The sequence below is a fragment of the Lissotriton helveticus genome, chromosome 6 (assembly GCF_964261635.1).
Source record: "Lissotriton helveticus chromosome 6, aLisHel1.1, whole genome shotgun sequence".
Lineage (NCBI taxonomy): Eukaryota > Metazoa > Chordata > Amphibia > Caudata > Salamandridae > Lissotriton > Lissotriton helveticus.
In genome coordinates, this window is record NC_136067.1 from 1,158,249,006 (window position 1) to 1,158,267,710 (window position 18,705).

General features: G+C 41.9%; 1 protein-coding gene across 4 annotated transcripts in view; it reads right to left on the reverse strand.

Annotated features, from left to right (window-relative positions):
• Positions 1-18,705, reverse strand: part of VIT (vitrin) — a 1,808,828-nt gene that overhangs the window by 862,350 nt on the left and 927,773 nt on the right. For all 4 annotated transcript variants that reach the window (XM_078648825.1, XM_078648826.1, XM_078648823.1 and 1 more), the window contains one exon: positions 18,194-18,271. In XM_078648825.1, the coding sequence (XP_078504951.1) occupies positions 18,194-18,271 (78 nt within the window). The remainder of the gene's footprint in view (positions 1-18,193; positions 18,272-18,705) is intronic.

Below are 18,705 nucleotides of genomic sequence, written 5' to 3' on the forward strand. Positions count from 1 at the left end.
TGGTATTGTTGGTACATTCGAAAGCACAACTGTATAAGGTGTGTACTCAGGGGGTGAGTTAAGGTGTCCCTTGCTATGTGCAGTGTCCAAACCCCCCCTATATGAATCCTTCAAACCCTTATAGATTCCCCCGGATTTTACTCCTGCCCAGGCAGAACTAGTTTGTGCTAATTGGGTATTATCACTGTTTGGTGTAGGAGCCTGTGCGCCCCCATTAGTGGCAACATCATTGGCTGCCGGAGCCATATTTAAATCGGCAGCCAAGTGTGTTCCTTGATCACCCTGAGCTGCTGTGCCCCCATTTGATGTTTGACTAATAGGTGGGGAAAGTTTTTGTTCTATATTATTTAGGCGAGTGTCAATGTCCACAAGTTTATCTAACAGCGGTTTTAACAGCACCATTAGCTTCCCCTCCAGTTTTGCCAATATACTGTCTTCCAACTCTACCTGGCAATGCACGGTGGAATTTAGGTTTTTTAATGTGCTCGGACAAGTAGGGCTACCAGCAACTGCTTCTTCTACAGGGCCTTTCTTGCCACGAGCAATACCCTTTGTTTTTGCCACTTTACTAGTTTGTTGTACCGTAAGTGGTGCGCCACCCGCCTTTCTTTTCCTTGTGGTAGCTGGGGCCGTGCCCCCCTTTGCTTTGTGCTGCGATTGTCGTGTAAACCTAGCCTCAATCGGGGGTGATGATAATACTAATGGTGGTGCTGTGACAGTTGTAACAGTTGATATAATAGGTGACATGGATAAGTCTTCTAAGATTACCACCAAGGACTCTGGGGCCACTTGTGGTATGCTAGCCGAGTTACATTTGTCCGGCATAGCTTCATTAACAATAACAGGCCCCCCTGTAATGGCTTCCATAGAAGCTCTACGTGTGTCCAGGGAAAGTCTTCTTTGGGTAAGTTCTATTTCGTGGATCAAGACCGACTCTGCCCTAATGAGGAAGGTATCAAGAGTACCCACAACCCATTGGCCCCCTGTCCCTTTGCGAGTGCCCACACTCATGTTTTAAACAAACAATATAAGCGAGGTTAGAGCAATATAGTACACACGTTATTAATTTTGTGAATCAAGAGTCACTGACCATGTCCAAGTTCATAAGCAGGAGGGTCCGTTGTTCAAATGCAAGATTGGTGGCCCTGCCCCTTTTCTGCCCCGGACGGCCACAGACGGCCCGCCCTTTGCCCGGGCTTAGCCCGGCGCCGCCCGCGCATGTCCCGCGACGCGGGAGCTCCGACGTTCTTTTAGGCGCCACCTGGTGCGAAATAGGCGTATGTGGCGTCCAGCCGCGGGGACTCCTGGGAGATGTAGTCTCCCCCCTCAGCGGCCGCGCACTAGGTCAAGAAAGGCAGCGGCAGCGGGGGAGACCGGCGTTATGCGTCCTCGCGCCTCAGCGGTACCCAAAAGTGCCTCCAAAGTCCTGTGGCCAACAAGCAACAGCAAAATATCCAGGTAAGTTTACAGCCCATGCTGCGTGGAGCACCCCAAGGATGTCACTAAGAAAGTAAAGCGAGCTCATGAACCATTAGTACAATTGGCAAAATGGTATGAGGTAGATTTAATGAGAAACGAAATTGATGCAAGGGAGCTGCCGATTGAATTACACCGATAAAGAACTAGAGGAAAAATGAACCACAGGATTAAAGGCGCAAATTAGAGATTTGATAATAGCAATGAGACCATGGAGAGCATTGGATAAATGGGAAGAAAGGTGGGCTAAAAAGAAAAGTGCCAAGAAATCAGAAGGAGATAATCCCCCTCAAGGAGGAGGGATGGGAGCAGCAGGAAATTTTCCTCTAAGAGAAGTACAGAATGGAGGGTATGTTCATGTGCCATGGAGCAGGGGTGATTTAGCAGCTTTCACTAATGATTTTCCTCGACTGAGGGAAAAACCTGCTGATTGGTATAAACAGATTGATCGGTTTGTTAAGATCTCAAAAGTGTTGTGGATTGATTTGAATACTTTGTTTGATATAGTGGTTCCGGGTGATTTGTGGACTGCATGTAAGGTTGCTGTTGATTGGCCTACTGCGGAACCAACTAGAGATGCATTAACAAATGGTCCTTCAGCAGAGGTGATGAAGAAATATGAACAAGTGATTACATGGTTGCAGTCTAAAGTAGCCCCTCAAACTGTTGATTGGCTTACAATTGATTGTACTACTCAAGATCCCAAAGAATCAGTACATGACTATTATGAGAGACTTTTAGTTGCCTTTAACCCCATGCACGCTGCGGGTTTTCCCGCTGTGCGCTGACTTTTGCGAAAAGCCGCGGTTCGTCATGAGCGTACGACAGGTGTAACTCATGACGAGCTGAGCTCGTCATGAGCGTGGAAGGGGTTAAACAACACAGTGAATTAGACACCGTAGACAGTTTGTATCTAAATTTATGTTAGGATTGAGAACCGATATCAGTTTAATGATACACCATCACCTGATATGTTGGCAGAACAATACTGTTGATGACATTTTACGATATGAAAAATATTGCAGTGAACAGGTAGAAGTAGCACAAAAGAAGACAAAGGAAAAGTTGGTGTTAGTACAGTTGAGAAATGCTGAACGGCCAGATTGGGGGCAAGGAGTTGGAGGAGCGATGGGTCGAAGAAGAGGAAGTGGTAGAGTAATGAATCAACAACAAATTGTGCGACAACCTGGACAGGGTAGAGGAAGAGGTGCTGATGTTGGTATGTGTGCCGAGTGGGTGGCAAATCAAAAACGTGTGACAGCATGTCATTATTGTCACAAAATTGGGCATTGGAGGCGCAAGTGTAGATCAAATCAAGCAAATCAATTGCAATATGAAGGAGAGGGATAGATGCCAGGAAGCAGGAATACTGTGACAATACCTAGATCTATGTATGGGGGTAGTTGTGAGTCCCAAATGCAAACACTGCAACCTCCCAGAATACCCATGAATAATCAGACGTATTGGCAGATGCCTTACTTTGAGATAAAGACAGATTAGATCAATTACCAGACCCTCATGAGTATCAGAGGGGGGAGCAGGTAGAATACACTTGTAGTGCTGCCCTGGAAGTTGACAAATGTGGACCATTCGTAGATGCAAAGGTGAACCGACATCCTGTTACTTTTGTGTTAGACACTGGAGCTGCACGCTCCACAGTAAGGACAGAAGTGGTCCCAGATTTAACTTTGTCAGGAAAATCTTTCCAAGTAGTAGGAGTAACCAATTTGAAAATGATTAACCCATTGACAACTGAATTACCTGTGACAACGGGACCCTTTCAAGATAAACATCAATTTGTAGTGTGGGATTCCAGCCCGGTCTGTCTATTGTGACGAGACTTCTTGTGCGAATTAAATTGTAACATTTCTTGCACTCCGAGAGGTGTTGAGTTACAAACATATGATGATGACGCTGATTTTAAAATGGCTAATATGTTTGTGGTGCTCACATTAGAAGATTTACCGTATGACTTGAGAGATTATCTTTCACCTAAGGTATGGGACTTTACAGGTGTGGACATTGGATTGATTAAAGGTGTCGAACCTGTGAAGATACAGGCCAAACCCAATGCTGAATTCCCATGAATACCACAATATAAATTGACTCCAGAAACTATGGCTGGAATACGACCTGTGATTGAGTCCATAATTGCGTAGGGCATTCTGAAGGAGATAAGGGAAAGTCCCTGTAATTCACCTATAATGGGACTACAGAAACCTAGCAAATATTTGCAAGATTTGTGCAGGATTAATGAAATTGTGATCCTGTGTTGTCCTGTGGTGCCAAATGCAGCTCTCATATTATGTCAGATACAGTGTGAAGCCGAATGGTTCACAGTCATTTATTTGTGCCAAGCATTCTTCTCCATACCATTGCATGAAAATAGCCAGTACATTTTTGCGTTTAGGATAGACGATCGTGTGTTAACATGGTGTGGTATTCCACAGGGGTATACAGAAAGCCCCTCTATCTTTAGCCAGTGTTTGAAAAAGAATCTTGAAGGATTATTAATGCCCCAAAACTCAGTGCTAGTCAATATATCGACGACCAGTTGGTCGCATGAGACTGAGGATACTAGCAGGATCGATACAGTGGATTTGCTCAATCATTTGGCAGAGAATAGACAGAAGGTGTCCCCAAATAGGCTCCAATATTGTCAGACAGAAGTGCAGTACCTGGGACATCGAATTGAGAAAGGAAAACGAAGGGTGTCACCGAATCGCATTGAGACGATTCTGCAGCACCCACACCAGAAACATGTCCGAATAGACTACGTGTTTGTTTCTAGCGATATAGCCCCACAATCTCTAATTAGTAAATGTCCAAAAATAATATCGGATCATAATGCACTTATTCTTACAATTTCAACTGGGGTCTTATTTAAACAACATAGGCAGTGGACGTTTGAGCGTAAACTTTTGTCAAATAATGAGTACATTACGTATATCAAAAAATGGACGGTAGAATTTTTTACCATCAATCGGTTCAGCGCTTCAAGAAACCTGGTATGGGACTGCTTTAAGTCGGCACTTAGGGGGGAAACTATTAGTTTTCAAAGCAGGGCGAGAAAACAACTTACTAATGAATATAATTTAAAGATATCTGCCCTGGCAAAAGCTGAAGAAGAGCATACAATGTTAATTGCACATGGGCAGGAGGCTAGACACTCTATGTATCAGGTTGCAGTGCTGAAGTCTGAACTCAATACCAGCCTTAGCCAGAAAGCGGCTCACACCTATAGGGCTCACAGGAAAGATGTGTATGAAAGCGGTGAGAGCGTTGGCAGACAACTGGCATTGCGCACACGTCAGAAGAATGTATCTAATAATATTAGCTCAATACAGGACAACTCCCAGACATACACACAAGCAACTGATATTATCTATTTGTTCCAGCAATACTATCAGCAACTTTACACCGAAGAAGGGGCCACGACCGATAACGAAAAACACGTATTTCTTAATAATCTTCTTAATAATGCAGAGTCTGTGAGAATTCTGGATGACATTTCCAGAGAAGATCTAGAAGGAGAAATTACAATGGCCGAGGTGCTAGCTGCTTTGTCGTCACTCTCACCGGGTAAAGCTGCCGGCCCTGACAAAATACCTATCGACCTTTATAAAATACTAAGTCACCAACTTTGTCCTCTCCTTCATGACCTATTTTTAGGGATTCAGTGGAATAGGGTCCCCCCTGAGTCATGGAACGAGGCTAATATAATTGTCTTTCCTAGGAAAGGAAAATCCCCCGAGCAATTAACCTCATATTGCCCTATCTCTTTAATTAATTCAGACTCTAAATTATACGCTAAAGTGATGGCCGCCAGACTCAGCAGGGTCATTGAACACCTGGTTTCCCCGTGGCAGCATGGATTTGTCCCTGGCAAGGAGACTACTGATCACACACGTAGAGCTGTAGCCCTATTTGACGCCATGTCTGTTACGGGGGGTCGGATGTCAATGATCCTGCTGGACGCCAAAAAGGCCTTTAATCGCGTCTCATGGAACTTCCTCTGGGCAGTCATGTCACGCAACAATTTCGGCCCTAAATTTATGAAAGCCATTAAATCCATGTATATATTCCCCAAGGCAAAGCTGCAGATGTTAGGGTCGGAATCTGGTTACATCAATATCTCCAGGGGCACCAGGCAGGGGTGCCCCTGCTCGCCCCTATTATTTGCACTCTATATTAATCCGCTAATCCTGAAACTATTTGAGAGTCAGGCCATTAGTCCCGTTGTTTGTGGCCAATTCGAGACAAAATTATTGGCATATGCCGATGACATCGCGGTTATTACATCCGACCCGATTGAGGCTATGATTGAAATTGAAACTGTGACATCGGAGTATGGTTTACATTCGGGTTATTCCCTTAATAGGGGAAAGACAGTTATATTATGCACTGGTAATGTTATCTGCCAGGATCAAAGGAGAACCAATAAAGCCACTTATCTGGGAGTCACCATTAGCTCGGATTTTAAGCTTATACCTAATCTTAATTTTGACCCCTATTTGATAATATTAAAAAAGATCTTGACCGGGTTAATAACCTTCACCTCTCAATTATTGGTAGAGGCAATTTTTTAAAAATGAATGTGCTACCTCGATGTTTATATCTATTCCGAGCAATTCCCCTTGCTATCGATGATAAGACACTAAAATCACTTAATTCTCTCATGTCTAAATTCCTATGGCAGCAAGGTAAGATCAGGAGATCTCATAAATTATTGTCATTACCCCTGGATAGAGGTGGGCTCGCTATACCCAATACCATCTTATACCACTGGGCAACACTTCTTAAGCAAATGGCGCCCCTAGTTAGCTTCTCTACTGGAGAAACTAATTTGGTTATCAGTCCGATACCTTCAATATATGAGCTTGTACTTGGTGAGAAAGCTAAAGGTTTATTTTTACAGCAAACAGAGGCAAAGCATATTAAAAAGAAGTATACATTTGAAATAGTAATTAGTGCCTGGGAGGTATGGACCAAGGTTACTAAACACATGCACATTGGTAAAATCAATAGGTATACATCTTTATGGCATTCAAATGTTACATATGGTCTTGCTTTTGATGTTATAGTCAGGAAATGGGAAAGGCTCGGAATCATAAGAATTAAAGATTTTTTGGTAAATGATTTTGGAACTACCTTTTTAGAATTAAAACAGAAATATCAATTGTCTAATGGAGACTATCTTAAATTCGTACAGGTGTATGCCAAGCTTAAAGCAAAGGAGTCAACCATTTGTTTGCTAAGAGTCGATATTATTGAAGCAATGAATAGATTAAACACTAGAATTGGAACACTTTACGATATTCTCTTAACTAGAACTCAAGACGATCTTCAAATAACTGAAGCTAAGTGGGCGGCCAAATTAAGCAATCCTAATGTCGATATTGACAGAGTCTTGGAATTAAGTAACCATCTTCTTATGTCTAGTAACCTCAAAGCACAGCTTTTTAAAACTATATTTAGTCTCTATTTTACACCGGCCAAATTATACGTATGGGGAAAAAGAGAGAACGATCTCTGTCCCAGATGCTCACAGGGACCGGCGACGTTATTACATATGTTTAGTAATTGTTCCGAACTGGCCTTAATTAAGAGTATGATCTCAGATTACTGGGAAGAGCTGTTCGGGCATAAACTTCCTGATTCAGAAACACTCTTTGTATTGGGATACGATAACTCTTTAAGTTTAACAAGAAGTGAAGAAAGACTCTTATTTATAGGCACAGCGGTCTTAAGAATTATTTTGTCTGCACGATGGAAAGAGTCAGAGCCACCTAGCTTCCAGATGTGGCTAGCACGCTTTTTAGCTGTGTTTAGTTATGAAACTGCCATATATGCCACAAGGGGATACAAAGCAAAGAAAATGGGGGAGGCAATTTGGCTCCCTGTTACGAACTGGAAGGCCGGTATCAACCCAACCCTTAGTGCTATTAGTCACTGTTGAACAACTAAACTTTTATAATAATATGTTTTGTTGGAACTATGACTACTTTGTATTATGTCGGATGTTGAAAAGACCTTTCACCAGCCAACATCAGTGCCCCATGCGTGGTTTTGAAACTGTGTTAATAGGCGTGATGCATATATAGAGAGAAGGGAAGGAAGAATGAGTATACCAAAAGGAAAAAATGGGCCCCTCAGGCACCCACACTAGGTAGGTAGCCGTTTGTCTTCATCGGGTTCCCATTATTTCGTATGTGAAAAGGTACGAAAAACAGAAGTGCAAATTAAAAAGAGTGTAGATCACTCCCTCAAGTTTTTTCCAGCACAATGAACAAAAGTTGGTAAAAACGTATTTTCTTGAACATCCATCCAACATGAGTAGGCACTTTAGGGGGTGTACTGCCGCGCTGGGTGAGTAACTTTTATCACTGGTCCTGAGGAATGCTGGGTCGATTAAGACCATCTAGCTGAAACATGTCGACCGTTTTTTAGGACAGGGGGTTTAAATTTACTTAACTCTTCACTGTCCGCACAAGCACATTGATTTTAATCTGAGTTCGAGTCACCCCTCTATTAAAATTGTTGGTTGAGGGAGTGATCTACACTCTTTTTAATTTGCACTTCTGTTTTTCGTACCTTTTCACATACGAAATAATGGGAACCCGATGAATACAAAAGGCTACCTACCTAGTGTGGGTGCCTGAGGGGCCCATTTTTTCCTTTTGGTATACTCATTCTTCCTTCCCTTCTCTCTATATATGCATCACGCCTATTAACACAGTTTCAAAACCACGCATGGGGCACTGATGTTGGCTGGTGAAAGGTCTTTTCAACATCTCTCCTAGTGAGTTTATGTTTTTTATTGATTATGGTACTCTCTAGTTGTTTTTGATTGTTTATCCCAGGGGGTGTGAGAGTATTTCACTTTTCCCTTACTCTCTCGTTGTTTATACAACATACTTTGTATTATGTGTTTGTGCTACCATTGTTATAGCTTCCTCTTTGGCCCTCCTCTTTATTTTTATTTTGATAAATCTTTATTATTTGTTATATACAATTTCTAGAATTGTTTGAACTATCTGTATTGTATATTTTTTTCACTGATATGTTCTTTCTTTTGTCTGACTCCTGCTCTGATTTGGTTAAAAAAAAAAAAAAAAAAAGAGACCATTCTGCAAATGGGAACTCCGAAAACACAAAAAGAAGTCTGCATGTTTTTGGGAATGGTCGGCTTTTGTCTTCAATGGATCGCAAACTTTTCCTTGCAAGCAAAGCCACTTTTGAGGTTGACTCGAAAAGATATTAGTGATCCGGTACCATAGGATGATGACAGTTTGAGTGCCTTCCATGAGCTGAGAGAGAGCTTATGTCGTGCTCCAGCACTGGGAATGCCAGATTACAATAAAGCGTTTTCGCTCTTTTGCTTTGAGAAAGAATGGTGCGCATTAGCAGTCATTGTACAAACACATGGAGGTGCCTGTAGACCAGTGGCTTATTTTTCAGCTACATTAGATCCTGTACCTTCTGCATTGTCCGGATGTCTTAAATCTGTTGCTGCAACAGGTGTCAGCATTGAGAGATGGGAAAGTAAAGTGATGGGCTCCCCGCTTGTGGTATATGTGCCACATTCAGTAGAACTGTTACTGACAAGGACAGAAGACTTATGAACCAGACATCTAGCTCACACATAGCACCAGCCAACCCAAAGCTGTGCTAAGCACCTTGGAGGACCTTGTTCTTTTATCCCTATGGTTTTTAACAAAAATTATTGTGACTTTAATGGCCTCAATAAGCAAGTTCATTTGTTCTTTTTATATCTTAACTGTGTCCATGATTGTATTTTTATACATTTGTATGTTTTACATTGTGAGTTTTTATTAACTGTACAATCAACCTTACTTACTTACTTACAAGGACAAAGACGCAGCACCTCACAAATAATAGGCTTACAAAATATGAGAAGGTCATATTAGCTGCTGAAAATGTTACTTTAAAGTGTTGTACTACCCTGAATCCTGTACACGTTTGCCTTTTCCACAGAAGAAGGAGAAGATTGTGAAGAGCATGACTGCCTGGATGTTACTGAACTGTCTACCAAACCCAGACCTGACACTGTTGATGAACCACTGTCCGAATCTGATTTGATCCTTTTTGTTGATGGTTCATGTTTAAGAGACAATGAAGGGTATTTGAGAGCAGCTTTTGCTGTATGCACCATTTTGGGAGTGGTCGAAGCTGCCTGTTTAATCCGAGCATATTCTGCTCAGGTGGCCGAAATTGTTGCCCTGACACGTGCCTGTATCATCGCAGATGGGGTTTGAGTGACCATATATACAGACAGCCAATACGGGTTTGGAGTGGTTCACAACTTCGGACAGCTGTGGTCTCAGAGGGGAGTCTTAAAGTTATTGGGATCCCCTATACGTAAGTGAGAATCTGTACGTCATTTACTAGAAGCCTTACAGAAACCTAAAACTATACCAGTTGTCAAATGTGCAGCCCATGGAAAAGGAGAAGATTTTGTCACCAAGGGTAATATCTATGCTGATGAAGTAGCTCGTTTTTGTGCACTACATGTTTGTATTTTCAATGGAGGATATGTTGGAGAAAGTGCAGAGGAGACTGAGCTCATCATGATGTTGGCAGTGACCGATACATGGGATGAGGTTAAGAGACTGCAAGATGAGGTCTCAGATAAGGAAGCAGCATCATGGGTTAGAGCACGGTATCAAAAGAGAAATGATGGCATTTGGGTGTCAACAGATGAAAAGACAGTGTTCCTGAGTTGTTTATTGAGCCCAATGGCAAGGCAGACTCATGAACCAGTTCATCTTGGAAGAGATGCAATGGTGCGAGTGTTTAGGCAGACATGGTTCAACCCCTGATTCTATGTGCATGCTGAAGCAGTTTGTCAAAGATGTGTTACATGTTAGCAAATAAATGTGGGAAAGAGAACTGTGGTTGCAATGAGTCACATTGGAAGATCAGGAGGTCCTTTCAATAGGATACAATTGGACTTCATTGAAATGCCAAGATGCAATAGGCTGAGATATGTCTTGGTGGTGGTCTGTATTTTTTCACATTGGGTTGAGGCGTATTCAACTAGGCCATGTGACAGTCTCACAGTGGCAAAACTGCTCTTAAGAGAACTGATACCTCTGTTTGGAATTCCGACCTTGGTGGAAACAGCTAGAGGAACACACTTCCATAACAAGCTTATGAAATTGTTATGTGCAGCTTTAAAATTCGATCAAAGGTTACATTGCAGCTACAGGCCTGAGGCTTCTGGTCTAGTGGAACAAGTAAATAATTATTATTATTATTATTATAGGCTTTTGTAGCACGCTCTGTTACTAAAAAAATTGTATCCTGGCGCGAAAAGGGAGAATGAAAAGGTAGAGGGAGATCCTATGCATTGATGTTAAAAAGATAGGTCTTCAGTCCTTTCTTGAACAGAGTAATGGAAGGAGCTGTTCTTAACTGTTGTGGGAGGGTGTTCCAAGTTCTCGCCGCTCTGACTGAGATGGATTGGCCGCCAAGCCTGCTGTATTTGAATTTTGGAACATTCATTTGGTGTAAATTAGCTGATCTGAGGGGGCGGTTGGGAACATATAAGGAAAATCTTTTCCTTAAGTATACCGGACCAGCTTGATGGACAGCTCGGAAGGCAAGGACCATGATTTTAAATAGAATCCTGTGAGCAACCGGGAGCCAGTGTAGGGTGCGTAGAGGTTGACGGACACTTGAACTTTTTGGAATGTTAAACAAAAGCCGTACAGCGGCATTTTGTATAACCTGGAGGCGATGGATCAGATAAGCAGGAAGGCCGCAAAAGAGGCCATTTGCGTAATCTAATCTGGATAATATCAGGGCACGGATGACGGTCTCTTTGGCCGCTCTCGGGAGAAGAGGAAAGAACCTGTGTAAAGTTTTAAGTGTGGAAAAGCAGGTCCCGGTGAGTCTTTTTATGTGATCCTCATATTTAAGGTTATTGTTAAACCAGACTCCGAGATTTTTAGCAGGGCCACCGATGGATTTGGGACAAGGTAAGTCGGCTGGCCAGAGAGAGTTGCCAAAGTTGTCTGGGAAGGAGCCATAAAGCAAAATCTCAGATTTGCTTTCGTTGCATTTTAATTGGGCGAGGGCAAGCCAACGAAAGACAGATGACAAACAAGTTTGGGCTCCAGATGTATCCAGATTGTTTTTGGGCCAAGTAAACAGGAGTTGAGTGTCGTCAGCGTAAGCCATTATTTTTGCTCCCAGTTGTTCAGCAAGAAAAATAAGCGGAGTTAAATAAATATTAAAAAGCAGGGGGCTTAGAGTGGAGCCCTGCGGTACACCCGTTACAAGATTCTTGGGGGAGGAGGCAAAGGGCGGCATCCAGACTTGTTGGAATCTATTGTCCAGAAAGGATGTTAGCCAGTCAAGAGCAGAGCCAGTAATGCCTATGGCCGCTAATCTGGTAAGCAGAAGGGAGTGGGGGACAGTATCGAAGGCGGCAGAGAGGTCCAATAAAATCAGAGCCGCTCTGCCACCTTCGTCCAGACACTCCCGAATGGCCTCGGATATTTCCACCAACGCCGTCTCTGTGCTATAGGCTACTCTAAAGCCTGACTGTGCTGGATGTAGAGCCTGGGAATTTTCGACAAATTTGTTCAGCTGAGTGAAGGCGACTTTTTCACATACTTTTGCTAGGGCCGGCAGCAATGATATAGGCCGGAAATTAGCAGGGCTAGCAGGATCTAATCCATTCTTCTTATAAATAACACAATCAAAATGAGGGTGTCCAAGGTGTGTTCGTCATCTTCATTGAAATGGCCTGATGCCCTCCCGGTGGTTCTCATGAGCATACATAGTACACCAGATAGACAACAGGGCTCTCTCCCCACGAGATATTGATGGGAAGAGCTATGCGACTGCCTATGGTGCCAGCTACAGCATTGCTAAATATCACAGATGATTTGATTATGGATTATTGTAAAGGACTCGCTGATGTGGTAAATTCTGTGTCCCACCAGGTCGAGGCTGCGAGTGCATCCACCTCGAGAGACCTGCTGCATGATCTAAGCCCTGGTGACTGGGTCGTTGTCTAAAAGCATGTGAGGAAGAGCTGCCTTGATGTCCATTGGCGAGGTCCATATCAGGTGCTTCTAGTCACAAGTACAGCTGTGAAGTGTGGAGGATTGCCAAATTGGATCCACGCTTCCCATACTCGCAGAGTCCCAGAACATGATACGACTCCTCTTGTTCAGAGACGTGCAATCGAGAGCGCAACAGAAACAGGAAGAACAAGCCCAATTGTGAGAACTCTCGATGAAGCAGAACAAACAGCCGAGCAAGACAATAAATCAGGCAACTCCTGAGGTGAATGCAGACTCAGAGATCGATGATATTGTGGAAGTGAACTTTGAACCAGAGCAGAGCGAACCGTCTGGCACAGAAGGATCAAAGCAAGAGGAAGAACAGAGAGCAAATGTTGCAACAGCAAAGTGGCCAACAAAGAAAGAAAGGATGGATCTGAGGCTTACATCTGAGAAAGATCTTGCTCCGATTCCTGAAACGTCTGAATCCGATCAAAGTGAAGCCGAGGAAAGACAGGATGATCTGAGACGATCCAGAAGGGAGAGAGTACCGTCTCGAAAGTACGCATCTCCTGAGTGAACGTACCTGGCTGCAGATGCAGAAACAGGGAGGATCTGGGAGACTGGGGACAGGAACAGTGAGTCACGGAGGGAATACACTGACAATTGATCTTCAATTAAAAGTCTCTGGAATTGATGCATTCGGAATCCTGACTTTGATCACTCCTGATCCACCAAGGCTGAGTGAATTGCGCTTTTTGATCCTCAACCAAGTTCATTTCCCTACTTTTGGTCGACAGCCAACTGCACAAGAAATGGGAGAAATTTGTGCTGAATTATTGGAACTTGTTCTTACTATGTGTGGATCAAATATCATACATGATGAAGAGTGAACTTTAAAAAGAGACATTTATTAGCCTTAGAAAGAAGATAACCTAGCCCCAAGAGGAAGAAGATTTAAAATTAGAGTCTAGCCGGATGCTACACGTAGATTTATCAAAAGGAGATTTCACCCTGAATGCATATGCTCGGTTATTGTATGAGTATGTGGATACAATGGAAGTGAAAGATTGTTATGTGTGCATGCAATTACCTGCATCATTAGAAGAGGGCATCCAATATCACCCCTTACCTTTGACCTATGGCATCACATGTAGAGTGTTGCTATGTATGTTTTATAGTAAGGCCCACTTTGAGTATTACTTCTCTAATTATGATGTGGTACTCTCGGAAGTCCCAGTTCTAAAGTACACGAATAAGTATGATTATTACAAGGCGGTAGAGAGGATGTCTACATATTTTGTGCCTACCATTACATTAGACACTTTGTATGCTCACAGGCATAACTTAACCTGCATGCTAATTGATATTGAAAAGAAATTTGTGGATCAGATAGAAGATCGTCATAGACAGACCTTATTTAGACCAGACCAAAAGCATGAGGTTATCCCATGGACACAGGAAGAACTAGATTATAAGGCAAGGGGATGCCCTGGCCCCATAGGTTTAGACTTTAGGCAAAAGGGGAAGTTCTGCATTAGACACCCGTCCACTTATTATGATAAGATCTTTGTGGTGAGAGTGATTGTGAACATATTTTCTTGACTGAAGAAGCAATAAGGAAGGCATTATTGGATAAGGTGACCATAGTGCCAAATGTGTATTTTGCGTGTGGACAAACTGCTTATGTGAAATTGCTCAAAAATTGGTATGGCACTTGATATTTAGCAGTGGTATTTCCCAAAAATATCTATTTAGAGGATCTATGGCCTTTAGAGGGAAAAGGCGTTCACAGAGGAAAACGTGGTGTAAGAGCTGGAGAAGTTGTTGGTAATATATTTGGAGCCATGATACCGAGTGTGGGTGTGATTTTGAATGATGTGAAAACTAGAAAGCTAGCAACTATAGTAGATAAACTCTCTATAAATACTGTCCAAATCTTACTACTTGTGGATGGGAAGATGGTCTCGAAAAGGGCTATGGTTCTTCAAAATCAACTTACTTTAGATGTTCTCCTAGCAAAAGCTGGAGGAGTCTGTAAATTATTGAAAGTGCAGCAATGCTGCACATATATTCAAGACAATAGTCGGGATATAAATAAATATATCAGTAACATCTCAGAAATCCATCAAGATGTGCGTGACTTGGCTGCAGATGGCCTATGGGAACAAATTGGCAAGGGTTTTGAAAAGATTGGAAGTTGGTTTGGAAGCCTGGGACAAGGGATAGTGGGATACATCTTGAAACCCATCATAATAGCAGTCATTTGTATCATTGTGCTATTGGGAGCCATTAAGGCTTACAAATGGCAAAAGGCATGATGTTGGTATTATGACACTAGTCATAAGAGGGGGGAACTGATAGAGCGCATACAGCATTCTAATTGTAGGAGTGCATCATACTCATAGTTTAAACACACCCACATATGTTTCCAGTATTACGATGTATTATGTCTTTTAAATGCATTTATTCTACACATTAACCAAGAAATGTAATGTGCATATTACATAGAATTCGCATGTGATAGAAGAGACCATGATCTCTATATGCACCTGTGTAGGAAGACATTATATTCGTATTAATGTAATTGTGTGTGTTAAAGTTGCCTGCAGTCTAGGCCCTGAGCTGCAGGTTGTTTACGGTTTCACTTCCTCAGCTACTGAAGAATTAATTGACTGTATCTTTGTTTGTGCTAGAACAGTATGCTCTCATCCAATTGTAGGTATAAGGAATTTACCATCATTATTTTTAAACTAAAATCTTTTTAGTTTAAGGAGATAACTGGAATGTCCTTGAACAATCTGAGCAGGGCCGGACTGGCTACCGGGCAGTTGTGGGTGCAGCCGAGCTGGGGGCTAATTTCTCTGTGGTGTGGGATTATTTCGCTGATGGGGACGTGCGTGCGCTTTGAAATAAAAAAAAGCAAAACAAATTTTGTTTTGCACACACAGGTCCCCATCAACGAAATCATTCCCCTGCTCGGCAGGACACACAACTGCCCGGTAGCCAGTCCGGCCCTGAGTCTGAGAAGCGAGAGGGGAGGATCTCTTCTGTGCCTGGCCTATCTACACTCCAAGGTCACAAAGAAGCGAGGAAAGTTTTAATTAAAGAAGTCATGGAAAATCACCACAGTATTGACAAAGCAAAATAATTTGTCTTGTGATACATTTAGGAGGGGGGCTGAGATTATTCCTTTTGTATTGTTTGTAGGGACAGAAAAAAATCAGACTTCCAGATTTTCGTAGGAGAACGAACATCTTAAGAGCGAGCTCCATAGCTTTGAGCTATTTGACCCATTTTGACAGGAGTACTTCTAAGGAAGTCTACACGTGCTGACATCTTTGAGAGTTAAGATAGGGGAACCAGCCAAAACCATCATTCATGAGAGTCGAAATTTCATGCTTTCTTTCCTAATGAAAAGGGATTTGGATTGCACCTCCATCTTGTGTTGTGTACTAATCTTGGAGTTTATTATTCTGTGTCTCTTTTGCCGAATCAATTATATACGTAGATTGGTTCTGTATTAATTTTCCTGTACTTATACGCGCTGATTTTGTGGTGTGTATATGTCCAATTATTTTTGGCCTAAATAAAAATCCATAATTTGAATTCAGAGTCTGTGTTTACAGCATGACTACATTGTAAGTATAATTTTGATGTGTTTCTTCCCCTCAACAACTTTCAGCAGGCAAATAAAAGACCATCATAGCTGAACTTGGGTAGTAAGGCAAGGCCCAATTTGGCTAAATCAGACATGATGCAAAAGTGTGCAGTTCTTATAAGCTTTTTCAAAACGTAAACCTCAAGAAAGAGGTAACTCCCTACTGCTTGCAACGAGCCCGCAGTTACAGCTTTACTTACATTTAGAGGGCATTTTGAATGAGTTTACTCCTCACCCATGGCCCTGAAGAAGTTTCATGAATGCTATAAAGATCACATTCCATTATTGGTTCAGCAGAATATCGGCACACATGTCCTCAAAGGGCTGAGGTCTCGTGAGAGCGAACAATTACAGCTCACAGATAGGTGTGAATTCATTTATGAAGCGCTCTGATTGTACAACAGACTGAACTGATATTAGATTTTTAATAGTCTACGATGTACTTGCTAGAAACTGGTTCGAATTATAAGCATCTAATTAGATGCCCAATCTTTTACGTATTTTAAAAAAGTATGCCCAATACGTTTGGTAAATTAAACACCTGCAACATCCAATCAACTACTAATTTTCTCAAAATCTCCCATGTTTTTTTAGCCTATTGCAGCATTCTTGTTTGGATCTCTGTTCTGACTGCAAATATTTTTCAACATGTAATTGATTCTAAAAGATATATTCCTTTTGTTCTATTCTTGAACACTCATACTTTTATCTTTCTTGTGTGTTTTTATCCACACGAAACAGATTTTCCTTTTCTAATTGTCATAAAAATGTAGGGGTGTTTATTGCCCATTACCACCCAGGATATTTCTATGTATTTCCATGATGGGAAAAGTCAGGCACATGTTTGTGAATACCGAAAACTAACATCTTTGTCCGTGTTTTGTGCACATTGAATGGTCACCCGATAACACCCCTCTTGTGCCTCAAACCCGAAACTTAATACCTGCCTTACCACGGAATTTTCCTTAGTACTACACCTTTTATTGCCAGGGTGAAGCTCTGCAGTTGTTAATTTTGAAAATTAGGACCATGGGATCTGTTTCTGCATATTTTTCTCTGCGTAGTAGGAAGGAGTACAAAGATATATGTGAAACGTGCTCTCAAAACACAGATTTGTACAATTTCAGGCACTAGTAGATTAAGTTGTATGTCCAGAATCAGGTGATTTTTGGTCACATGGTTAAGCCAGTGGCAGCACCTAGGGGCCTCATTTATGAGGCCTTGCGTCAGTTTTGCGCTTCCGATGCGTCACTTTTTGTGACGCATCGGCTGTTGCGCTCTATTTACAAAGTGATGCATTTAAGCAGATGCGTCACTTTGTAAACCCCTGCGCTACATTATACCTACGTCAGGTATAATGTATGCAGGGGGGGCGTTTCCCCGCAAAAAGCTTCGTAGAAGTGACGCAGTGAAATCTATGTGATTTCACTGCGTCACTTCTAGGACACCGTTGCGTCAAAATCTTACGCCTGCCTCACAGCAGGCGTAAGACTGAAGCAAGCCCTTTCACATGGGACTTGCCCCATGCGAAAGGAAGCATTGCTGAAGTTGCGTCACTTTTGGGACACACTCCAGCAATGCGTCACTTTTGCGCTTACAGATACGTCAGAAATACTGACGTATCTGTAACTCCTTGCGACATGATGCGTCATACATTAAATATGACGCATCAGGTATGTCGCAAGGAGTGCGCACTGAGAAGTGACTCATCGCTGCTTTCACACAGCGATACGTCATTTCTCATAAATGAGGCCCTAGGTTTCTTAGCTCTAATATAATTTATCCACTGACCATATTGCGTCAGTCAATCTCCATGCCATACAGAATAATGCAAGGGAGGGGCGGTCATGTTCCTTAATGTTGTAGTAATGTACTATTGAAAACAATCATTTATATACCAACACATTTTCCCATTAACACAGAATGGGTAAAACCCTTTGATACTTCTGGCCCCAAAATCTTACTAAGTACCGATGTTTATGCGAAGGATCACATGATTATAATAAAATATTCTTGCCTGTTTTAGCAGTTGTCAGGTTGGAAGATGCATATTCCAAAACGGACGGATATGACACACTTTTCTTTCCTTTACTTTCTGTGAAAGAAAGTACTTCATATGAATAGGATGAATTGCGCGAACAAATCACGTAACATTTTATCGAAGCAGTCGAATGAGTGATGTTCTCACACATTTTTCAATTCCATATGTATATACATTTATGCTACGACGCTGAAAATAAATGTGGCTTGATAACACATTATTAAGAGAAATTGTACTAATAAGCACCCATTGGTACATTAATACTACAGTGCAAATTTCACATTCGAGATTAGTACTACAGTGTAGGCAAAAGTTGGTTAAAGAAAACAGTTTTTATTGCCTCACAGATTGCATGTAACAATTACTTTACACAGGAAAACAACTTTGATAATAGTCATGATATCTCTTGTGTATGAATTTACATTGTTGCACAAATGTAATCCCTTACAACCTGGTTTTGGTTAAATAAAGTCGTTAAAACAAATGCA